The 24967-nt window shown below is 36.9% G+C and overlaps 4 protein-coding genes across 4 annotated transcripts; 1 reads left to right on the top strand and 3 right to left on the bottom strand.

The window, feature by feature from the left end:
* Nucleotides 1-714: 714 nt before the first annotated feature.
* LOC149618709 (uncharacterized) lies at nt 715-4057 on the bottom strand. Its single transcript, XM_089854918.1, has 7 exons — nt 3576-4057; nt 3277-3512; nt 2767-2903; nt 2529-2701; nt 2038-2462; nt 1800-1980; nt 715-979 (listed from the first exon to the last, which is right to left on the bottom strand). The coding sequence occupies exons 3-7, from the start codon at nt 2889-2891 to the stop codon at nt 810-812; spliced, it is 1074 nt and encodes a 357-aa protein (XP_089711044.1). The 5' UTR covers nt 2892-2903; nt 3277-3512; nt 3576-4057; the 3' UTR covers nt 715-809.
* A 3341-nt stretch (nt 4058-7398) lies between these two features.
* Nucleotides 7399-11071, bottom strand: LOC149618708 (uncharacterized). The gene is made up of 2 exons (XM_089854790.1): nt 10731-11071; nt 7399-8702 (listed from the first exon to the last, which is right to left on the bottom strand). The coding sequence occupies exons 1-2, from the start codon at nt 11036-11038 to the stop codon at nt 8426-8428; spliced, it is 585 nt and encodes a 194-aa protein (XP_089710916.1). The 5' UTR covers nt 11039-11071; the 3' UTR covers nt 7399-8425.
* A 950-nt stretch (nt 11072-12021) lies between these two features.
* Nucleotides 12022-14582, bottom strand: LOC149618707 (uncharacterized). The gene is made up of 6 exons (XM_089855570.1): nt 14446-14582; nt 14282-14358; nt 14145-14211; nt 12864-13028; nt 12576-12717; nt 12022-12514 (listed from the first exon to the last, which is right to left on the bottom strand). Exons 1-6 carry the CDS (start codon nt 14473-14475, stop codon nt 12150-12152), a joined length of 846 nt encoding a protein of 281 aa, XP_089711696.1. The 5' UTR covers nt 14476-14582; the 3' UTR covers nt 12022-12149.
* Nucleotides 14583-21180: 6598 nt separating this feature from the next.
* On the top strand, nt 21181-24103 carry LOC149618706 (uncharacterized). The gene is made up of 8 exons (XM_089854522.1): nt 21181-21210; nt 21296-21372; nt 21443-21509; nt 22073-22237; nt 22385-22526; nt 22588-22808; nt 22938-23248; nt 23370-24103. The coding sequence occupies exons 1-8, from the start codon at nt 21181-21183 to the stop codon at nt 23659-23661; spliced, it is 1305 nt and encodes a 434-aa protein (XP_089710648.1). The 3' UTR covers nt 23662-24103.
* The last annotated feature ends 864 nt before the right edge of the window (nt 24104-24967 follow it).

Below are 24967 nucleotides of genomic sequence, written 5' to 3'. Positions count from 1 at the left end.
TAGAAATAAGTATAACGGGCCTGATTTTACGAGTTGAACTTCGACATTTTACTCAAAAAGCGTTCATATGTTCTTTCAAACCCTGTACATACACATTTTCACACTTAAAGAGATACGTCGCGCTACAATTTTTTTGTATTTTTAAATGAAAGAACGAACCATGTTTCTATCTACAATATTAATGATGATACATGAAATAAAGTTTATTTCCGTAATGGACACTACGCGTTACGCTTTCCCGCTAAACACTGGGGATTACCTCTATTGGACGCCTAGTATCACCTGGCGGATTCGTCCAATAGGGTAACTTCCTAGTGGTTCACGGGAAAGCCTAAAGTTAACGCCATCTCTAATTTTGTCCTCAAATTGCAGTACCGCCGACGGAATAAATAGGTATGCAAAACAACAGACCTATAAAACTTCAATGCGTGAAAAGCACGTGATTTGATTTAACCATTTGTAACCAATTAGCATTTAGTGATTAATAGGACTTTTGCAACATAAATAGATGTCGTGCAAAAGTAAAAATACAGATAATTTAAAATTAATAATAAATAGACATCGGTTAAAGATCTAAGATCCGAGCCAAACAAATACTGTTACTAGACGAGTATTTTGCTAGCGAATCATAAATTAAATTACATACTTAGCTGACGCAATGAAGGGAAACCCCTAATTTAAGGAAAACCCATCTCTTTCACGGAGAGCTCGTTTAAAAAACATTCTTTATTCGAAGCTATTTACATAAAATGGGAAAAACGTAAAGAAAATACATAAATTAAGCTTAAAAGAAGAAGAGTTAACGTAATTCATTTCTCATTTTCTGTGGATTTCTTTCTGAAGAAGAAAATGAGAGTTCCCGAGATGACGGAGATGAAACAAATAAAACTAGACGTCGCCACAGAAGCAATGACGTATGTAACGCATGAGTGAGTTACGTCAATGCGACGTGAATGGTCAAAAGAATCGCCAATGCGAACTGCAAACGATAAAGGAGCCAGTTTGTAAACATTCTTCTAATTTAACATTTAATTAATTTCTTAAAGGGAGAATGAAATGATCTGACAACCATTTTTTTTAATGATTTAGAATAATGAAAGAGCATCTAAATTATTGAGAAAACTTAACTAAAAATGTTCGTTAATTTTTGAATGTTTGAAAACTTAATAATAAATTTAAAATAATTCAAAACTTATTAGTTAATTTTAATGTTTCAAAACGTATTAGTTAATTTTCATGTTTCAAAAAATGTCCGTTAATTTTAAATGTTTCAAAAATTATTTCTTAGTTTTAAATGTTTCAAAAATTATTTCTTAGTTTTATATGTTTCATAAAATTATCCATTATCTTTAAATTTTTAAAAAAATATCCGTCAATTTTAAATGTTTTACAATAATACAAGCCTAACACTATATTTTTTCTAATCACCATAGGGACCTTTAGCCAATTAGAGCCCGCGACCACAGCCTTGTGTTGTAATTGGTTCGAGGTTCATAGCACAAAAATTAAAGGTTTTTTAATCAAAAATTAGCATTACTAAACTTAGTAAATTTGAAAATGTACATGAAATTAACGAATAGTTTTGGTAAGTTTTTTATTATTTTGATGTTATTCTAATAATTTGAAGCTATTAAAAATAGTTGACTGGGTATTTCATTCTACCTTTAAAAACAAGATGAGGAAAACCAAAGGTACTTTTGCGTTTAAAGAATTATTGGAAAATGATCAATGAAAAAGGGTTTCTAAGAAAACCTGTAAAATTTTCCTCGGAGGCAAAATTGTAAAACAAATCTACTTACTTTTCGAGTAGCCAGAATTGACAACTACAATTCTAAAATCGCGTTCAAAATCACTGGTTTTATTGTGAATTGATTTTTCACTCTCATAATCAGTTTCCTGATCCGTAGCGGAAGTAAAATTATTTGAATGTCGCTTTTTGCGCTTTCCAAAACCAGCTTGATCATCGTCCAAGCACGAACTCTGAATAAATAATTTCCCATCAGTTCAATTCAGTTTTCATTTTATATATAACCTTACCGGCCTGCAATCAGATTCCTCAACGCAGGCCACAACACGGGCACTCAGTCTCAACGAATCCCCATCTTTCATTTCTTGAAACATAAAGGCACGAAAATGGAAAATGACCCTTAAATTTGACCCCGGGTCACGGAAAGGTTGACTGGGTGCAATGGCTCTGTATACTGGATTCCTGCAGCCATTACCCATTACCAAAAAGGCGGTACTAGGGCTTAGGTTGTTGACACCAGCGCCATCTGAATTACCACTGTAACCCGCGGTCTGACGGTCAATATCATCAGAGTCACGTGGGGACAAGTAGGTCGAGCCTGTATAGTGTTTGTGACCTGGTCCATCAATATAATTTGGCGGGGATAAAAAGGCGGTTGAGCCATCACGTGATATTTTTTGAATGGTGACGTCACTCAGAAATGCGTAATTCCACCCTGTTTTTTCATAATTATAATTATTGTTATTAAAATTAGCTCTTGGTTTAAAATATTTTGATTTACCATCGCCTGGTTTCACCAGACCCTGTAGTTCAAGCTCCTGACCAACTTGAACAGATTGACCGCTAGATAATTCCGCAGAGAATTGATTACCACCTGGTGGTCGAGTGTACAAACTAATTTTGCAGTCAAAATCTTGCGGGCCACTTCGAAATATTAGCTTTGTTTGTCTAAGCCTAAAGTTAACAATTGTTTACAACACCATTTTACGATTTTATTTAATTTAAAAATGGCGTCTCACGTATTTCCACGCAGATCAACAATGTGATTTTTGGCCACTTTTCGATCCTGTGGTTTGCACATGATCATTATGTACTCATCCTCCGCCATTCTCAAACCACCAATAAATGGAAAACGTATTGTCATTGACAACCAATTCTGAAGTGATTTTATATTTTTAGAGCCTGGTTCGAATCCCAGGCTAACAGGAGCAAATGCAGGGTGTTTTCCAAAAGGATGGTAGGACCGAAGTACAGTGGATTGGTTCTATAAGCTATTTTGGGTCGAAAATGTTCTATGCCCTATTTGACACCCTAAACAAGTTAGGATTACAGTGTTTTAGAAATGACCAAAGAAACAAACTGAAAGAAACTGCTAACTGAATTAGGGCTCATGTGTAAAATGATTCAATCCTAACCTGTGTCCCTTGTGGCAAAAAGTCATAAAACATTTTCGACTCAAAATCGCCCATAGAACTCAATGCATTTTAGTCCTACCACCAATTTTGAAACACCATGAATAATTCACAAACCTGGCCATCTGGGGAGGTCTGTCCCAATACTCCACACCGATCAAAATCAATCACCCTTATCAAATAAGTATTGACACCAGCGACTTTCTTCCTAATTGTACAAGTATCTTCAGGGCCTTGGCCATATTTAAATTCATCTATTGCATCGTGAAAAATTGGTGCAGTTGAAAACCCATTGGGTACCGTAACTTCAGCCACAAAAAACTGCGAATCGCCCGTTTGTAAACATCGAATCTCTAAGACACGGGATTTTTTTAGAAAATCTGTGAGCCACCCAGACACGAGGTTCAGGACAATACCTTTCGCGTACGGCGCACCAGTTCCTTGGGTTACGTCGGGTGGTGGAGGTGGTGATGGAGGGCCAGGTGGTTGAGGAGGCGACGGAGGACCAGGGGGAGGTGACGGAGGTTGAGGGAAAGATGGAGGGGGAGCGGGAGGTCTGGGAGCTGAACCAGAAGGAGGTGGAGCTGGTGGGCGAGCACCTCTCGGAGGAAATGGGCGATCACCCGAGGGTCGTATGCCACCTGGTGGTGGTTTTAAACGTAGGCTATCTCTACGACCAGTACCTCCACTAACCCAGTAGCTTTCCTCAGATGGCCAGTCGTCATAATCTGTTCTGGCTTCCTGTAAAAGAGCCTGGTTAGATTATATAATTCCAATAACCAAAGTATTCATAGTTGAAATGATCCACATTCTGAATAGAATTTTGGGGAATAGCACGAGACATAATGTCCATAAGCTTCTCTTAAAATTAATAAAAATTAACTGATTTTTAAATCCTACTAAAATAGTAGGAATATTAAATTGACTTATGTTGTAATTTAATTAATCAATTTTGATACATGTATATATTGTACAATATTAGGAATGATGTGAAGAATCACGAGTGCATTACGCACATGAGGGTTAAGGGGTTATTTACTTCTGGACCAAATAACTTACTGATAGATGGCGGTACCATCAATATAAACTACAGAAAATTTATTACATGATTGTTAAATCTAATATTTAAACAGTGCCATGGACAAAATTAAATTTAAATTAATGTAGATTGATGCATAAGGTTCAAATTTGATATATGTATTACTTTATATACTAATATTATAAATGATGAAAAACTTAATAAAGCTTGCATGTGGATTTCAACAATTAATAAATAAGTATTTCATTTATATCAAATAAAGTAGAATTGTACAACTCACCGCAATTTGTTGAATTTTTTCTTCTGTTCTTTCTGTGGTGTTAACAGCCAAGCTGGCACCAATTAAACAAACCGTCACAACGAACGCGACGGTTAATATCCGTTTCTCAAACATGTTAAGTTCACTTTACGAAAGAACTACTTGTACCAAACGTCCGACCGTTTGGACTCATCTTAGAGAAATATTACCGATATAACAAGAACGAATCTTTTTCAAATTGTCTTTATATAAGATCGGGTATGTAATGATTGATAGCACCCCGTCCGAACTTTGCTTTTTCGAGTTCTTCTGGGTCAGGAGTTCGATTTTCTGGGGGGTCAGAATCATAAACGACATTGTTTCCTATACCAAAATCTCCGACCCATAATGCCACACTAATCCGATTTAACTTTTTTTTTGTGGGAGAGACGATAGGATACCCCACAATTTTTTTCTGGGAAAAAATGTATTTTTGTGGAAGCATAACACTATATTACTCTCTATAAGTATCCGCCGTATGGCCTACATTAATGGCATGGTTCATGGCTTCATGCTTGGAGCTGGAAAGTCCGTTTCTGGATTAGCTTTAGCTGTTCAAAAATACCAGCATGCTTTAAAATGCACCGCCAGGAGGCACCTATCTATCCTTTTGCAAATATCCATTAGACTCATCCTTTACTTACGGGGAATATTACAGGGCTATGATTGAAGATATATGGATGTCTTAGATATGGATCAAGATTATTTCTTGGGATGGGTAGGGTATTGTTTTTGTTTAACAAAAATTTAGGAATCTTTGGCTTATAATATGTGTAGATGTAGCTCAGGGTTAAGTTTTTTTAAGCATTTTAGTATTTGGGTTACGGGTACGAAGTAATTTTATTTTAGGGATTGGTTTTTAAAATATTTAAGAGTAGTTTTTGATTGTCGAAAATCGTTAAATTAAGTTAGCTCGTGGTCATATCATATGACCAGATGACGGATCTTGGTTTTTATGAATGCATAGTTTAGCATTATCACATAAATGTTGTTTTTGTATTTTCTGTAATTATTCATAATTCAATAAAATAACAGTTGATAACTAAAAGTGAAACAAAAATGGTCTTGAATATTTTAACACCCAGTTTCATAGGAATGCAGTTTAGTATACCAATTTCTTACGTCGGCACTCGGCAGTATGGCGATTTCCAGTTTAAATAAGTGGAGATCTGTTCTTTTCCACACTGTATTTTTGATCCAATACCAAACTATAACATCTTGGATTCAGTTTCAAATCATTTTGTTTTGTGTTGAAGTCATTAGTCCGAATTAATTATTCGGAAGTAAATATTAATATATTTCGGAAGCAAATATTAATTAATTTATCTGAAGTAAATATTAATTAATTTTTCTGAAGTAAATATTAATTAATTTTTCGGAAGCAAATATTAATTATTGGTAAGTCATTTCCGTTGAACTAATCAGTGGTTCCTTATCAAATCTTGACTTCCCCTTGAGCTATAGCGCAAAATACCTAGCCCTCGAAGTAAACAGTTGTTGGTCATATTCAATAATTCCAACAAAAATCCTCAACAATTTCGAAAATATCAAGAAACGCCATCGCTACAGTACTTCCGCAAAAACTTAACAAAACAATAACCGTCCCAATCCATCATAAAAAGTAACTTCATAACAATACCGCTTCCGAAAAACGAAAACACTTTTTGTCACCAGAAACAATATTCTACTTGACTACGCTATACTACTTAAGTCAGGGGCCACAGTACATATTCCCATTCAAAACTTTCGCCAAGCTTTCGCCTTTTCAAGCTTTGATTTTGACAGAGTTGGCACGCTCTTACCACCAGAGCGTAACAAGCATCGCGTGCGATTATAATCCTTTTGATTAACAAAAGAGCTCCTTATAACCAAAACCAAGTATCTTAATGCTTTAAAGTATTTAGAATACCAACGTTCAAGCTATAAAGTTTTATTTGAAAAACTTACAAGCACCCACACGGTACATCAAGAGAATTTTGAGAAAGAACGGAGTACATTTTCGTGTTTAATCTGGGTAAATAAACATATACTATAATAATAATAATCTAAGCTTGGTCTATGAAGGGATTTCCACACTAAGCCTGTGGCTTGCTTACATGTGGGTCCCTTTACAATGCATAGAGGGGTGGTGGCTAGCCCCTATGCCACAGATAACCGACAGCGCCCTATACTAACTATTACCGTTAACCTCTGCAAGTTTAGATGGAAAGGAGAAACCGGGTTAGACCGCGGAGGAAAACTCCTTTAACAAGCGGGGAGAGAACTTGCAAACTCTAAGCAGAAGGACTTGTTCCCAGATTTTCACCCGGTGCCACAGTCCGGGATCGAACCCGGGATCCTCTTGCTGCGAGGCGAAAGCGCTAACCGCTACGCCACCCCACTTGGGATTATACGATGGTGGACCGTTCTGTGGATTGATGCTTTTGCAATGTATTATGCTTTTTTTTTACAAATGGCTTTCCCATTTTCTTTACTAAAAATTTTATCATAAATATTTAAAGATATATTAAAAATTACTTTCATATTTTACAATCAATTGAAGTACATAATCGATTAAATAGATATTGGTAAATGACACGTTTACGTGAACTCGAGACACTTGCCTGGCTAATAAGTGCCAATAAATAATGATAAATAGTTATTATATACATCTAAGCATCATGTTATCGTTCCATTGAACCGAAATCCCATTCGACAGAATATTTCAGATTTACAGCCCAATGGCTAGAAAGAGGATTTCGGTCCAATGGGACTTGTTTCAGTGGGATTCGGTCCAATGGAATTCTGTCCAACGAGATTCGGTTCAGTGGGACAGAAGGTAGAAAAACCGCACATTTTGGTTATATTCGATCCAATGGGACGGGAGCACAATTTCCAAAAACACTTTATATTTGTTGCATGGTGGGTCCAATTCAGGCTTCCGATTAGGCGAGGTTGGGTTGGGTTAGTGTTAGTGTTAGGTTGGGTTACATTCTGTTCAATGTGATTGAGTTAAGTGGGACAGAAGGTAGAAAAACCGCACATGTAGATTATATACATTCCAATGAGACTGAAGGAATAATCATAGAAAGGGAGAAGAAGAATAACTATTCACAGTAGCTTATTATACGTAATGCACATTTGACGTTCTAATAAAAGAAACTCCTTTTCATACATTATTTAATATTTGTATCTAAGCAAGTCGCCCAATTTATTATAAATAAACAGAAGGAATGTAGTTACTGATCGATCTGTTTATTTGGTCTAACTACTTGAAACAATCCAGTTTCACGAGTTGGTCGGTGAAATCCGAATTCCTTATACTTCATAATATTTCGAACTAATGAAAGTGATCGTGATCACCCAGGACATCGCCGGCACGATAAAAGAGAATGCTTTCTCAATACGGTTGTTTGCTGTGACCAAAACATCAAGTATAGAGTATGGCTATTTGCGTCACTTGGAACGGAAAGCTTTCACGATCATCGTACAAAAAAAAAATTGGAAATAATTTCGGATAATTTCGACGAAAGTTAGGACGAACGGACGGTAATTTTAATTTTTAGGCGTGGCCAAAGCCAAGAAGATCGACACTGCCACTAAAATCACCGTCCAAGATACCGTGAACTACAGCCTATATTGAAATTAATTGTTATTTTTAAGAAATATACAGTGCAATTTCATGTTACTAGTCCTTCCATATTGAGGAAAGACAGAAACGGTTTCTTGGTTATTTTCCGGACTAAAGAGATCGAATCATAAGCGCTGTAGTCTCGGGAGAATACAAATTACGGGCTCGCACGGGACTTGCATAACTTTCAAAAATCAATTCTTAAAACCGATGGTCTACCTGAAGTTTGTATCTACGCATTCCAAAAAAACTTTTTTGTGTAAAACGCAATCGAGGTTCAGTCAGTCTCTAACGTAGAAATTAAACGTAGACCTAACTATTAATAAAAAAGGGCGTGAAGATTAATTTCACGTCCAAGTTTCCTTTGGGTTCTTGACTTCTTCAAGGACATTAAAAATGACAGGGCTAGTTCCAATATCATAGCCAATATGGCGATCGCGATTCCCACGAAGTAGACCAAAATCAGGCTTTCAATTTCCTTGACAGATATCAATGAGAAATCTTCCTGCGAGTTCTTCCATTGAACGACATCGAGGGAATAACGGGGTTTGTATTGAAAAATGAATGCGAGGTCGTTTTCGACTAACAACTGCAACCTGAAGCAAACAATTGAAAAGTTATATCCTTAAATCGGTCTTAATTTTTACCTAGCAGAGTTCATTTAAATGTAAGTGAATTCTCTTATTCTTCATTTTAGTATCATGGGTTTCTATGCGAGTTGGGTCCTTTCAGGGTCCGCGTCAAGGATGCGATTAGTCAGGTTTCATGGCCTTGATTAATCAGGGGAGGAATGAGGTTTACTTGGGAGATGACGAAACGGGTTAAGTTCCCTCAGGCTGAAACGGGGCAGTCGGCACCTCAAACTTTGTCGCCCAGAAGCTTGGCTACACACACACACCTGACTAAGTGAATTCTGTTTTTGATCTAAGCAGGGCCAGAAGTAGATCATATTACAGCTCCCTAGAAGTACTGGACGATATAACATCGCTGTGCATCAGCATTGTCTCCCAGCACTGAAGGGAAAAGGGTATATGCGAAACGTAGCGGCGAATTTGTGAACTAAACCAGAGGAATGATTTCGGCGCGAAAGAAATTTTTGATAAGCGGGGCAAGCAAACGGAAGTGGTAGCCAATGAGGAAAGGTTTGAGAGAGAAGAGCGTGGAAGGAAAGAAGTTGTTCCATACATAGTGTTGGCTTGTGAGTATAATAGTAGAAGTCCACTTTATTTTTCCGATTTTAAAAAATAATTGGCAGTCTATAGGTATTTTTTCAATGCTTTAACGTTTTCCGTTTGCGAAAGATGCTGGTCAATATTTATCAGTTTTACAAAACGTTTTAGTTGCTTACGGTTAAGTGCTTTTAATATCACATAGATTGTGTTCAGATGTATCTTTCATTTGGGCACGCGACGATTGTAATTAGTTACATTGATCCTAGGCGTTTTTCCTAATTAACAAAGAAACATAAGTCCTTCTAATTTAAAATTATAACGCGATAACAAGCTTCACACTAATCACGACACTGACGGCGGTCTGACAGCCAATACCATCAACCGGAACTTCCGTAGGTTAACCTAACTCAAGATCCGGGTTAATGGGAAAACTATACTTGTAAAACTGAGCTATAGATGGCGGGCTTGGATGTCTTGGAAGAAAACGCTGTTTACAAAAGCTTAACCTACGTCCAGTACTTATAGGGAGCTGTAATATGATTCACTTATGGCAGGGCTTACTAGGGCTGCGTTCAGCAGAGCTCAACACTGAGTCCGCTAAGTCACCAATGTATAGAACCTTGCCGATTCTGAAGGGACTATTTCTATTTAATTTCCATTAAGCCAGCTGATCATGCGAGAATTTTAAAAGAATAAAGATATATGTTTGTCTGTTTAATTTTAATTATCAAAGTGGTTCTTATTAGTCTCTACGAATATATATTTATCCAATCTTTGTTAAGCTTTGGAACTTTGAACGCTTTATTGTACTGCAGCCATTTTTAAAATACACCGATGACTGAAAAAAGGTAAAACCGCCATGGAAATTTTCATCCTGCGTGGTCGGTTTCCACTGGACGAAACCGTGGCGGAAATAAATATCTGATAATCCCCGTGTCCGAACTGAGCGATTGAGCTCATTCGATCTCCTTCATATTAACATCTTTGTAACTTAAATTTCTTTTATCTCAAAGATAAAGGATACTTCCTTTCTCTTCCATCAAAATATTCGAATCTATTCATTTTAATATTTAAATAACATCACAGTTCTCTAATCAAATGATCGTAAACGGGTTAAGCCTTGGTTAAACACCGCAAATTTCAAAATGGCGGCTCCCTAGTAAACACGCGCTCAGTGTTAAGCACGTGACTAGCATACCCTCAATGATTGGTTTGTGCCTACGGGAAAAACGCGGCTCCGGAAAATTCGCCAAAATAGAAAAAGGACCCGCAACGCAAAATCGAGAAATTCGCCAAAAAAAGAGGAAAACATTTTCCTTTTCCGCAAAATTTTCCGAAAAACGCCCAGTGAAAACCTATTATATTACTGGTTAAAATTTTCCAAAACATTTTTTTCACTTCGTGAATCTTATTGAACGTAGCCTAGGTATATTCAAAGTATTGGTTTCTTACATTAAGTTAACGTTGTCCATGTACTTAGATCGAGAGAAATTGTAGGAAACAGCGAAAACCACATAGTTGTTCTCAACGGGCGGCGACACGTAGTATTTGTCGGCGAATTCCATTTTGTTGCTTATTTCCATATTTTCCGAGAGCATAAATTGAAGGAGGATTGTCGACAAGACCATAAACTTTCTATCACGTCCTTTGGCTTTCGCAACGTACGCGAACTCGGTCCCCATAACTCCGCTTCCTACTGAAAGCATTGAAGTGGAAGGAATTCCTTCCAGTAGTTTTCCGTATTTTTTTACGTTCGACATTGCCTAGGTATGAAAGCTCTTATAAAACACACAATGTATTGATGTATTGTTAATCTATATCTATATAAATCAAAGTCCTGACTGACTGACTGACTGACAGACTGACTGATAATCAACGCCCAGCCCAAACCGCTTGCTCTAGAAGGCTGAAAATTTGCAGGAACGTTACTCATGAGTAGTAGGCGCGTACTAAGAATGATTTTTCCAATCCGCCGCCATCTTAAAAAATGGCGCCCAGAAATGTAAAAAATCTTCTCTATGCAACAAAGTCCGCGCGTTTCAACCGATTTCACAAATATTTAGTACACTGGTTTCCTTTAACCTATAGACGGGCTGAATGGTCTTTTGGGTTCGATTTGTTGCCATCTTTTTAAATGGCGGCCAGAAATTCAAAAACCCTTCTTTATGGAATAATGTCAGCGTGAAAAGTAAGAAAAATATGTCCCGACGGGCTGACGGGAAACGCCGAGTGCCTTCGCTCCTAGGGTGCTACAAAATTATTAGTCGTCAGTAAAATCTACCCATTCCGTATATCATTTTGATGGAAGTTCTTATTACACGCGAGCGACGCCGCGGGTAACAGCTAGTTTGCTATATAATTTTCTCGTCAAACCAAAAGGGATAATAGAAAAAGGACACTATCTGTATCCTCCAAATATTTATCCAACGTAATTTAGAGCTGGATATATTTCTTGCATTCTTAGTTTAATATTGGCTCTCGTTTAATTATTCTTTTATGCAATAATGACCTGAGTTTCATGTTTCATGAAGGTAAAATCAGAAGGGGATAATAGAAGAAGGATAACACTCTGTATCCTTCTAATACTTTAGTTATGTAACATGATTCTTCCCAGGTTCATGCACCCTTTTTGATTGCTCTCCTGCTCATCAAACTTCAGATGGGCATTGCACCGTTTGGTGAATTCTATAACTGTCTGGCATTAAATCCTCAGCCATCAAACCACAAACCTTGATTGCCTTGACGTGGGACAAAAATCCACAAGCGCATGCACCTTGGCAAATAGTTAAGCTCTAATCGAGTAATGATGAGGGAACTATTTATCGCGCATGAGATTTGGTTTAGTAACCTTGCTCCAAATGTTGGGAAGAATCATGATACAATTATCCCGCTTTGTAGTACAATTCTCTCGAAGAGAATTATTATATACGTCTGTTCAAACTGATATTTTGGATAGCACCTCGTTGCAAAACCTTGTCTAACATTATTATTATCATATTGTTCAGCTTCATTTACCTTTCTGCGCAGAGATATGAATTCGTCCGAACCCTCAAAGAACCAGACGTTGTGAAAATCCTGTTGGAGGAGTTGTTCGATGGTGTCCACAGTATCGTATTCCTTCTCAGTGAAATCCGACTTCAATTTGCCTGATATTTCGAAGTAAATGAAAGTGATCCCGATGAACCACGACATAGCAGCCACTCGCCACGACATCGCTTTCATAACGGACTCGAAAGCTGTAAAACCACTCGTGTATCAACAGGCAAATCTGGTTCCTTTCAAATGGAAATGTCTCACGTTCGAAGAAAAATAGCAGAAAGTTTCTCCATAGCATATCAACGACAGCAGAGACGAACGTGCGACCATTTTGTTTTCGAAGAGTGGCCAAAGCCATGATGATTGAGACTGCCAATAGACTCGTCATCCAAAGTATGGCAAACTGTATTTTAGGATAAGATCCACGACATAATATCAATCATTATCAAAACAATTTTTTATTGCGCAAGATTTATTTTCGCTTAAATTTAACTCACAAAAACGTGGTGAAAAACGCAAAATGTACCAACTAATAAATTTGATAATTACCTGTCCGTCCATGCTGAGGAAAGACAGTGATGGTTTCTTTGTCATTTCTGGGACTGAAGAGACGATGACGGTAGCTATCGAGTCATAGGCGCCCGTAATTCTCGATTTCTTTTGAGGAGAAAATAAAGTCTCTGCTTGTATAGGAAACGCGAACAAGTCCATTGGCTACACCAGAAAAAAATTTTATAAATATTTTGTAAATTGTCAGTCGTATTATCTTTCACTGTTCTTTATACGCTTTTTTAATGTCAAGACTAAGGCGAATTTTCTATTTTAATGGAAACTCAATGAGGGGAAAAGAGCTATACATAAGCCTTCTACAAGGACTTTTCGTCAGTCCATATTTAATCGAACTATGAGTTCAACTCCACGATACCTCCAGTTAAATTGGGTAAAACATTAATTGCGTTATTAACCATATATCAATTTGTGACACTGAAGGGACTCGCTTGCCTAATGCACAAACACACGAAAATTCTATAGAGCGAACAAGTTGGGAAAACCAAATTATCACTGAGTCAATTGGAATATCATCTCCCCACTCATTTTCCCTGAACACATATCTTTTATCGCGATTTTATGATAAGCTACTGCCGTTGAAATTGTAATTGCGAATTATTTACGCGTTGTAAAAAGTCTATTCACAATTAGGTTGACATTTACACAATGTAGACAATGCTTCGATTTTCCCAGTAAGATTGCTTATTTGCCGAGGGGTGTCAATTTGGGATATACAAAGACAAAAACCAGAAGATGGTGGTGCTAGAAGCCAATATGAACAGACGTGTGTCTATGTGGGACAGACAAAGACTAGAAGAGGGTGGCGTTAGAAGCCAATAGACCACTTCGATGTAACTAAGAGTGAAAGACACGGGGGTAAAACTTTACCTTCCATCCCATTTTTTAGCGCCTGCGCCTAGGGGATCAACCACAGACCAGGACCCCCATGTGTGTCCCGATACTGAAGGTTGCCTACTCCATTAATTTCCATCCAAGGGTCTATAAGCACAGATTTGTGTCTATGTGGGATATACAAAGTTAGGAAGATGGTGGTGTTAGAAGCCAATGTGTACAGTTTGGTGTCTATGTGGAATAAAAGACAGATTAGGCCTGTAAAAGTGTGGATTGGGAAAGCTAACGAAGTGAAATAGAATTTTGCAAATTTCTATGATCTGTGAATGCGGTCCGGAAATTGCAAACACGTTTGCTCCGGTAGGCAAAGTGCGAGCGCTGTTGTTACTCCGGAGAAAGATATCTACTGATATGTAGGCGTATATTTACCTCTGGTAAATCAATATCATCCCGAATTTTGTCAATATCCTCTTGCGGCCAAAGAATGAATCCAAGACTTCAGATGAAAAATTTCAGCCATTTTTAGTAAATACTGGGGAAACTAATTTATAGTTAAGTCGGTTCACCTTAAATTAAACCTTTTCCTGTAGGACTCTTTCATTATATCGTAAAGTTTATTGGCTGAGTCTATATACGTGGATTCCTGTCGAGGGAAAAATATTAAATTTGTGCTTTTAAAAGTGTCTATTATTTCTTTATTATTAAAGATGAAAACAAACTTTATACATACTTCGATGATTCCAAACATTAAATCGTACATGTCTGTGAAATCTTATGTTCGTAGCTTTCACAAAATGGATAAGTGCTAATAGAAATTAAAACACAAAATACTAGAACCAGAAGTAAAATAAGGGACTAGAAGTAAAGTGCTCTAGCATGGGGTAATAGATCCTGGCACTAGTGAACAAATTTGAGGATTTTATGCAGCGGCGGAACACAGACGCGGGTGCTTGAATCTAGTTCGGCCGTCTACCACGGCGAGCGTCTCACGTGTTGGAGGGAAAATTCAGAAACCGCTACCAGAGGGCCAACCGTTGATGTTTTATCAAGAATATTCACTTTCGCCAAGTGAAGAATTTGGTTACCTCGATACTTCTAGTCCCTTATCTTACTTCTGGTAGAATCAAAGAGTCCGGCTTAGCCCGTTAGTACGATTCGACTACTTTTCTGACAGCGCCAAATTTTAAACCCTAAAATCATAAAGCCAATCTAAACGTCAACCAATTTCTAAATGTTTGGCAAATCAATTGAAATGTACGAATGCACGCGCTTCAAATTAAAATTTCAAACTAGGCTTAACAATAACATTGTGTATAAGATTAAGCCTTATTTCTTGTATATTTTTCACCTTCTACGTCACAGGGAAGTAATATAAACTTCCGGTAACGACTCAGGGTTCGAAAAAACCCAGGTTTTATTGGGTTTTTATACTTAGTGGTTTTATTAATTGTCATTTAACAGTCGCAGCTAAATAAAATAAAAAAATGTTTCATAAAAAGTAATAAATGCTATTTTATAAATAATATTTTTGAAGTTCAAACAATAAATATTTTAAACTTTCTTCAAAAAGAAATTATTTCTGAATTTATACCTAGTAATAGACATATTTAATGCGTGTTTAAAATTTTACGAGTTAAAAGAGACTTTTAGTTTAATGAAGAAATAAAATAAAGTTACTAAGACATGTACATACGCTAAATTCGTTGGTGAATTTGATGTACCTTAGTCAAACAATAATCCAGTTGCGAGGTTTTATTTATTTATTTTTTTTTTCAAACTGTATTAATTGCTGTTCAAAATATTCTTACCCGAATACAGTTATCGTTCGATTTGACTTTTTGTAAATTCAAATACCAAATTTTACGAAATTTCAAAACATTATTCAGTAGAACAGAAAAAAACCGTTGGGTGATAGTTGGGACTTTATTTCTATTTGAGGGACAAAAAGTATCTCAGAGTCAAAGTTCATAATTATCCAACGTAATTTAGAGCGGGATATATTTCTTGCATTCTTAGTTAAATATTGGCTCGCGTTTAATTATTCTTTTATGCAATAATGACTTGAGTTTCAAGTTTCATGAAGGTAATTTTAGAAGTTGATAATAGAAGAAGGATAACACTCTGTATCCTTCTAATCGTTCAGTTATATAACATGATTCTTAAAAGGCTCACCCTTTTCTTTTGCTCTCCTGCTTATCAAACTTCAGATGGGCATCGCACCGTGCAGGATGAATTCTATAACTGTTTATAGAATCAACCCACAAACATTGATTGTCTTGACGTGGGACAAAAATCCACAAGCGCATGCGCGTTGCCAAATATTTTAGCGCTAATAGAATAATGATGAGTGAACTATATTTATCGCGTATGTGATTCGGTTTAGTAACCTTGCTCCAAATGTTAATTCTGAATCATGTTACAATTACCCCTTTTTGTGGTATACTTCTCTCGAAGAGACCTTTTGTATACTTCTGGTAATATTGACTGTGAGGCCAATTTAGCCACTACTTCTTTCGTACAATCATTGCATGTTTGTATTGCTTTGTTGATACCAATCGCATAAGTAATGCAACTCTCGAAATTAATATTTTCTTTTAGAATCGTGGAAACGGAAAAAGTAATTAAGGCATTGTTGTTGTGGAAAGTATGATTCACCAGAAGTATAAATATTTCTCTAACGAGAGAAGTGTACCACAAAGCGGAGTAATTATAACATGATTCTTCCCAACATCCGAACATTTCGAGTAACCGAATTACATACGCGGTAAATAATTCCCTCATCAGTACTCTATTAGCGCTGCTTACTATTTGTTAACGCGCATGCGCTTGTGGATTTTTGTCCCACGTCAAGACAATCAAGGTTTGTGGTTGATTGCTGAGGATTTAGTACCAAATAGTTATAGAATTTATCCTAGCACGGTGCAATGCCCATTTGAAGTTTGATGAGCGGGAGAGCGAACAAAAAGAGACCATGAGCCTGGGTAGAATAATTTTGCATAACTATAGTATTTAGAGGATACAGAGTGTCATCCTTCCTCTATTATCCTCTTTTGGTTTCACGTAGTACAAAAGTACAATGATCGATAGCAATAACTTGATGAGGAATTTCTCCTGGAAAAAATGGATTATCAGCTGTGCTTAAGCGTTGGGTATGGGTCGATATTAATTTTTTTCAGTGGTCATGAAAGCCAGAAATACGAAATCGATTTAACATCTTCGAGTGACGTATGCCACGGAGTGGTACTACACTGGACGTATATGTCTTTCTGTTTGTCCGTTGATACACGTAGCAAATGACCCATACCCAAGGTTTAAAGGCCGACTTCCATCGAAAAGAGTTCTGGCGAACTGAAAACCGAGCATCGAGACTAACAATGGAGCGACCGTGCCGATTTTCGAAGCCCCGCTGGGGTGAAAGATGGAAGGGTTCTAGCTAACTGAAAGCCGTGCAATGTGGTTCTAGCGAACTGAAGATACACAATAGAGAATTTCCTTCAGGGGAAAGCAAAAATTCGAGAGGAAATAAATTTAAAAGGATTTCTACAGTTCATCTTCAGTTCGCTAGAACCACATTGTACGGCTTTCAGTTAGCGAGAACCCTTTCAACTTCTGACCCAGCGGGGCTTCAAAAATCGGCACGGTCGATCCATTTTTAGTCTCGATGCTCGGTTTTCAGTTCGATAAAACCCATTTCGCTGGAAGCCGGCCTTAAGCGCAGTTCACAATGCATATTTTCCCAGGGATATCAGGACAACCACTCACTCAATAATTGGGTTTTATCTATATTCAGTAGAGAGTCATTGCTATAGGAGCCTCGGTACTTTGGTAATACGTGAAACCACAAAAAATGCCTTAATTACTTTATTCCGTATAAATGGTACTAAAGGAATATGTTAATTTAGGGAATTACATTACGTATAAGATTGATATCAACAAAGAAATGCGGACTAACCAGCACGCAAAAAGCATTCAGCTTAATTATAATACACACAAGTAGCGGCTAAATTCTTCTCCCAGTCCATAATCCTAAGATGAGACTAGAAGTATAGAGCTAACCAAATTCTTCACTTGGCGAAAGTGAATATCCTATGAAAAACATTAACATGTACAAAAATGGGCCAAGCCTCGCCTCGTGCCCTTTCCGCCGTAAAACGTTCTGAGATCCCATGTAGAGCCAAGTCTGCCTTTTGTTCTCATTCAATCGCCAATTGAACAATTATGTTATAAATTAAGTCCTTTTCCTAATTAATAACCAATATTCTTTGACTCTATCATTATTATACATCTTTGTTCGTATCAAAAATATCGTGACTTGGCAATCGCAGATAAGTAATATTAAAAGGAAGTCGAGGGGATATTCACTAAATCGTTGCCGATTTTAAAATAATCGAAGGGATATTCACTAAATCGTTGCCGATTTTAAAATAATCGAAGGGATATTCACTAAATCGTTTATGGTCGAGGGGATATGTACAAGTTTATAAGATGAGTCATGCACAACCCTATGCACAAATTATATGGTGAGTTATGCATAACCCTATTTACAAGTTTATAAGGCGAGTTATGCATAACCTTATGTACACCTGCGCTTGCCAAGTCACGATATTTTTGATACGAACAAAGATGTATAATAATGATAGAGTCAAAGAATATTGGTTATTAATTAGGAAAAGGACTTAATTTATAACATAATTGTTCAATTGGCGATTGAATGAGAACAAAAGGCAGACTTGGCTCTACATGGGATCTCAGAACGTTTTACGGCGGAAAGGGCACGAGGCGAGGCTTGGCCCATTTTTGTACATGTTAATGTTTTTCATAGGATCTCACTTCTTTTTGTAGACCCTCTCGTTATACTTCGGTAGTTATATTATAACAGGACCCTCTCGTGGTACTTCGTTTGCCAATATAATCGCTAACGTTTGTCCATATTTACGTTGAATTACCCCTTCGACCCGCAGAGAATATGCAATAAAGATTGTACGCGATATCCTAATAAAAGAATGTAGCATCAGTTACGACACATTTCTTTCAAACTACTACTCCTATTAGCTTTAATATATATTTAACTTTCGGTTAACTTTGGACCATTACGTCCTTTCATCAAGAACACACACTATTTCAGTTGAAAAGACGGCAGCGCCATCTAGTATGAAAATAAAGAACTAAAGAACAATTTTATAAAAATTTAGGGATGTTTTAATTTTTCTGTGCTTTATAAAATAAATGAAAACTAAATCCTGAATTTTAAGTTTCTATCTCCCCTAGAAGTACCTTAGAATTTTGATGATCGGTGAGTGAGTGAGTGAGTGACAAAATAAGGTATATTTCACCTGCGATATTTCGAAAAGTATATACTGTAGGAACTTGAAATTTGGAAACTATAGCTACGATTGACGGTCCTCGCGGCAAGCAAAATTTCAGGCTTTTACATGTACCCATCACGAAGTTACAGTGGGCTTAAAAGTGCCACGAGTTGCTTCGAGAAAAGGATGTCAGTGCTCGACTTGGCTGGGAGCACTGCCGTGCTCCCAGATTACATGTACCCATCACGAAGTTACAGTGGGCTTAAAAGTGCCACGAGTTGCTTCGAGAAAAGGATGTCAGTGCTCGACTTGGCTGGGAGCACTGCCGTGCTCCCAGATTCTTGATAAGACACCAACGGTTGGCCCTCTGGTAACAGTTTCTGAATTTTCCCTCCTGAGACGCTCGCGGCGGTAGACGGCCGAACTAGATTCAAGCACTCGCGTCCGTGTTCCGCGGCTTTAGGTTGAGGGGAAGGGGGTAGGAAATGTTTTTGGAACTCGACCAATTTTTTTCTCTCTAGTGTAGGCGGCATAAATTCCTCAAATTTGTTCACTAGTGCCAGGATCTACTAGCAATGCTAGAGATCTTTACTTCTAGTCTCAGCTTACTTCTGTTCATACTTATAAACCATAAAACTCTAGTCATTATTGCCTAAAGAACAATTAAACAAGAGCATATATTAAACTAAGAATAAATGCTTTATGTGGATAAATTTTATCGTAAGTTTATAAGATATGTTCCTTCCATAAGTATGACACTACCTATACTCCGTTATGCTAGAGACTTACAGCTCGAGCCAAGGAAGATGGAGATAGGGAAGTTTGGTCAGTATAGGAATCTCTCTTCACGAAGTGTAGCAGGTCACATGACTTGTATTCGGCGTTATTTTGAACTGCGCAGGAAACCGGTAGTGCCACCTATCCTCAGCACGATGCGCGAGAAAAGTGCGGCGCGTGCGTACATGCACATCCACGCCGAAAACGGGATTTTTGGGCGACCGGAGTTATAGCGTTACACGAAACTTCCCTATCTCCATCTTCCTTGCTCGAGCTAGTTCGAGAACGACAAGAGAGAATTGTAAACTACACTCGCTTAATTTTGCAGTCCATCTAGTTCCTATTTAGTCTGGACTAAGCCTTTTACAGTGCCTCACCAGGCGTCGCTTTAGGATAATCTATGACGTTTCAACTACGTCAGTTCATGACAAGCTCACAGTAACCAGTGACAAACTTATGGAAAGAACATATATCTTATGGACTTACGATATTATATATTGACTGTTTTTAGGGCTCGTTTATAGAACGTTCTTAATTGAATTATAACGTTAATTGAATTACATGGCGTGTATTCTATACTTTAATCGTATTGACTTTGGCATTATAGAAATATTTAGTTAGGGAAAAATGCTTTTTCGTCCTTTCCAAATAGAAACTAAGTCCGAACTATCACCTCACGTTTTTCCGTTTTACTGAATATTATTTTGAAACGAGTAAAAAAGAGGTAGTCGAATTTACAAAAAGTCAACTCGATCAATAACTGTATGGAAATAATTCAGGTAAAATTAATTTCACAGCAATTAAAACGGAAAATTGTGGCTAAAGGTGTAAAAACCTGAATAACATTCGCACAATCAGAAGTAAGAAAGGGGACTATATAGAAGTATCGAGGTAACCAAATTCTTCACTTGGCGAAAGTGAATATTCTTGATAACACACCATCAGTTGGCCCTCTGGTAGCGGTTTCTGAATTTTCCCTCCAAAACGTGAGACGCTCGCCGTGGTAGACGGCCGAACTAGATTCAAGCACCCGCGTTCATATTCCGCGGCTTTAGGTTGAGGGGAAGGGGGTATGAAATATTTTGGAACTTGACCAATTTTTTTCTCTCTAGTGTAGGTGCGGCATAAAATCCTCAAATTTGTTCACTAGTGCCAGGATCTACTACCAATGCTAGAACTCTTTACTTCTAGTCCCTTATCTTACTTCAGGTACAATTCAATCGATTTGCCTAACATTTAGATATTGGTCAGAAAAGTAGCCGAAATGTACTGATGGGCTAAACCGAACCCTTTGCTTCTAGTATTTTGATTAGTAATTTTTATCATCACTGAAAACACACTTATCCATTTTGGGAAAACTACGAACACAAGGTTTCACAGACATGTACGATTTAAGGTTCGGAATCATCGAAGTATGTATAAAAAATTTTTCATCTTTAATAATAAAGAAATAATAGACACTTATAAAACACAAATGGAATATATTTCCCTCGACAGGAATCCACGTATATCGACTCAGCCAATAAATTTTACGATATGCAGAAAGAGTGCTATAAGAAAAGGTTCAATTTAAGGTGAACCGTCTTAACTCTTAATTAGTTTCCCCACTATTTACTAAAAATGGCTAACATTTTTCATTTGAAGTCTTGAATACATTCCTTTACCGCAAGACGATGTTGGCCAGATTCGGGATGATGGTGATTTACCAGAGGTAAAAAGACGCCTTCATAACAATAGATGTCTCTCTGTTTTTCTGTTAACGCAACTGAAGACGAAAACCAGATTTTTACCTCTTCGAGTGACGCATACTGAGTACGTCTGTTGTTTAATCCAGAGTAACAACAGCGCTCACAGTTTACCTATCTGAGCGAACGTGTTCGCAATTTCCGGACCGCATTCACAGTCACAGAAATTTGCAAAAGTTTAATTTCACTACGTTAGCTATTTCACTTGAGCCCTTGACTCGGAGAGGTAATAATTTGGTTTACCCAACTTGTTCGCTCTGTAAAATAGAGTATTAGGCAAGCGAGTCCCTCCAATGTCACGAATTTATATCTGGTTTTTAACGCAATTTAACTGGAGGTATTGTGGAGTTGAACTCAAAGTTTGACTAAATGTGGATTGACAAATAGTCAATGTTTTGAATAACGTTTTTACCTCATTGAGTTACTATTAAAATTATAAATTCGTCTTAGTCTCGACATAAAAATAAGCGTGTTAAGAACAGAAAGCTCGTTTATGAATAACTATTTATTTTTTTTTTATTTGCTATAGCCAATGGACGTGTTCTTGTTTCCAATACAAGCAGAGAATTTCATTTCTCCTCAAATGAATTCGAGAATGACGGGTGCCTATGACTCGGTGACTACCGTCATCGTCTCTTCAGTCCCAGAAATGACAAAGAAACCATCACTGGCTTTCCTCAGCATGGAAGGACAGGTAATTATGAAATTTATTAGTTGGAATATTTTTCGTTTAGCACCACGTTTTTGTGAGTTCAAATTTAAGCGAAAATAAACCATGCGCAATAAGAAATTGTTTTGATTGTGTTTAATATTGTCTCGCGGCCCTCATCCAAAAATACAGTTCGTCATACTTTGGATGACGAGTCTATTGGCAGTCTCAATCATCATGGCTTTGGCCACTCTTCGAAAACAAAATAGACGCACGTTCGTCTCTACTGTCGTTGATATGTTATGGAGAAACTTTCTTGTATTTTTCTTCGAACGTGAGATATTTCCATTTGAAAGGAACGAGATTTGCCTGTCGATACACGAGTGGTTTTACAGCTTTCGAGTCCGTTATGAAAGCGATGTCGTGGCGAGTGGCTGCTATGTCGTGGTTCATCGGGACCACTTTTATTTACTTCGAAATATCAAGCAAATTGAAGTCGGATTTCACCGAGATGGAATACGATACTGTGGACACCATCGAACAACTCCTCCAACAGGATTTTCACAACGTCTGGTTCTTTGATGGTTCGGACGAATTCACTTCTTTGCGCAGAAAGGTAAGTGAAGATGAACAATATGTTAATAATAATGTTATTAGACAAGGTTTCGCTCCAAGTTTCTATCTAAAATATAAGTTTGACAGGAACATTATTGAGCAAATCAACAATGATAGCTTTCATCCTCAGGCAAAGTCGAACGTAATACAATACGGAAAACTACTGGAAGGAATTCCTTCGACATCAATGCTTTCTGTAGAAAGCGGGATTTTTGGAGACGAGTTTGCGTACATCGCGAAAGCCAAAGGACGTGATAGAAAGTTTATGGTCCTGTCGACACTTCTCCTTCAATTTATGCTCTTCGAAAACACGAAAATGAGCGACAAAATGGAATACGCCGACAAATACTACTTGTCGCCATCCATAGAGAACAACTTAGTGGTTTTCGCGGTTTCCTACAATTTCTCGATATCTAAGAACATGGACAACGTTAACAGAATGTAAGAAACTAACACTTTTAAAATACCTAGGAGGCTTAGATCAAAAATAGAATTTACTTCACTTTGCTTGATAAAAGTTAAGACCGTTCTAAGAATATAACTTTTAATTTGTTCGCTTTAGGGTGCAGTTGTTTGCCGAAAACGACCTTGCTTTCTGTTTAACAAACAAACCTCGCTATTCCCTCGATGTCATTGAATGGAAGAAGCCACAGGACAATTTCTCGTCAATATCTGTCAAGGAAATGGAGAGCCTGATTTCACTCTACTTCATGGGAATCGCAATCCCGTTATTGACTATGATTTTGGAACAAGTGCTATCGTTTCTAATGTCCTCGAAGAAGTCAAAAACGAAAAGTAAAATTATACGAAGACACAAACGTGAAAATAATCTTCACACTCTTATTACACAATAGTTGCGTGTAAATTTTACGTTAGAGACCGAACCTCAGGTAGACCGTCGGTTCTAAAATCAGATTTTGTCCCTGCAAGTCAGCCTATAACTTGTTTTCCCCCGTGACATGTTGCGTCACGAGCGCTTATAGAACATTCCTGTAATGCCATATTAAAAGCAAACAGCACAGGGGTTGGACCACCATATTAGGGTAGTTCCCTCGCGCCAAGAAGTACAGCAAGCTGCAGTGCGAGTTGACCAAGTTGACTAGCCTACAACGTGTAGCGAACGCGAGCTCCATCTGGCGATGCCTCTTGGCGCTTGGTAACTCTCCTAATATGGCGGCCCTTCCCCAGTGCGTTGGCTTCTCGGCAATTATTTAATGGTAACATCAACACCGCTTTCTCAGTCCCGAAAATGACAAATAAACTGTCTATCCTTCCTCAATATGGAAGGACATGTAACATGAAATTGCACTGTATAATAAATAAAAATGTTTAAAAGTTAAATTTCGAAAGGTTTGTTTAGAATTAAAATAAAAAAAAATGTTTTGAAGTTAAATTTCGAAAGTTTTGTTTAGAATTAAAATAAAAAAATGTTTTGAAGTTAAATTTCGAAAGGTTTGTTTAGAATTAAAATAAAAAATGTTTTGAAGTTAAATTTCGAAAGGTTTGTTTAGAATTAAAATAAAAAATGTTTTGAAGTTAAATTTAGAAAGGTTTGTTTAGAATTAAAATAAAAAATGTTTAAGGTTAAAATTAGAAAGGTTTGTTTAGAATTGAAATAAAAATGTTTAAGGTTAAAATTAGAAAGGTTTGTTTAGAATTGAAATAAAAAATGTCTTGAAATTAAATTTAGAAAGGTTTGTTTAGAATTAAAATAAAAAATGTTTTGAAGTTAAATTTAGAAAGGTTTGTTTAGAATTAAAATAAAAAATGTTTAAGGTTAAAATTAGAAAGGTTTGTTTAGAATTGAAATAAAAATGTTTAAGGTTAAAATTAGAAGGTTTGTTTAGAATTAAAATAAAAAATGTTTAAGGTTAAAATTAGAAAGGTTTGTTTAGAATTAAAATAAAAAATGTTTAAGGTTAAAATTAGAAAGGTTTGTTTAGAATTAAAATTAGAAAAGGTTTTTTTAGAATTAAAATTAGAAAAGGTTTTTTTAGAATTAAAATTACAAAGGTTTGTTTAGAATTAAAATTACAAAGGTTTGTTTAGAATTAAAATTACAAAGGTTTGTTTAGAATTAAAATTACAAAGGTTTGTTTAGAATTAAAATTACAAAGGTTTGTTTAGAATTAAAATTACAAAGGTTTGTTTAGAATTAAA

This window comes from Phalangium opilio, unplaced genomic scaffold (genome assembly GCF_054372755.1).
Source record: "Phalangium opilio isolate 3A_F unplaced genomic scaffold, DU_Popi_V2 ptg000209l_1, whole genome shotgun sequence".
Lineage (NCBI taxonomy): Eukaryota > Metazoa > Arthropoda > Arachnida > Opiliones > Phalangiidae > Phalangium > Phalangium opilio.
Note: the sequence above shows the minus strand (reverse complement) of the source record. Positions and strands in the feature narration are given on the sequence as shown.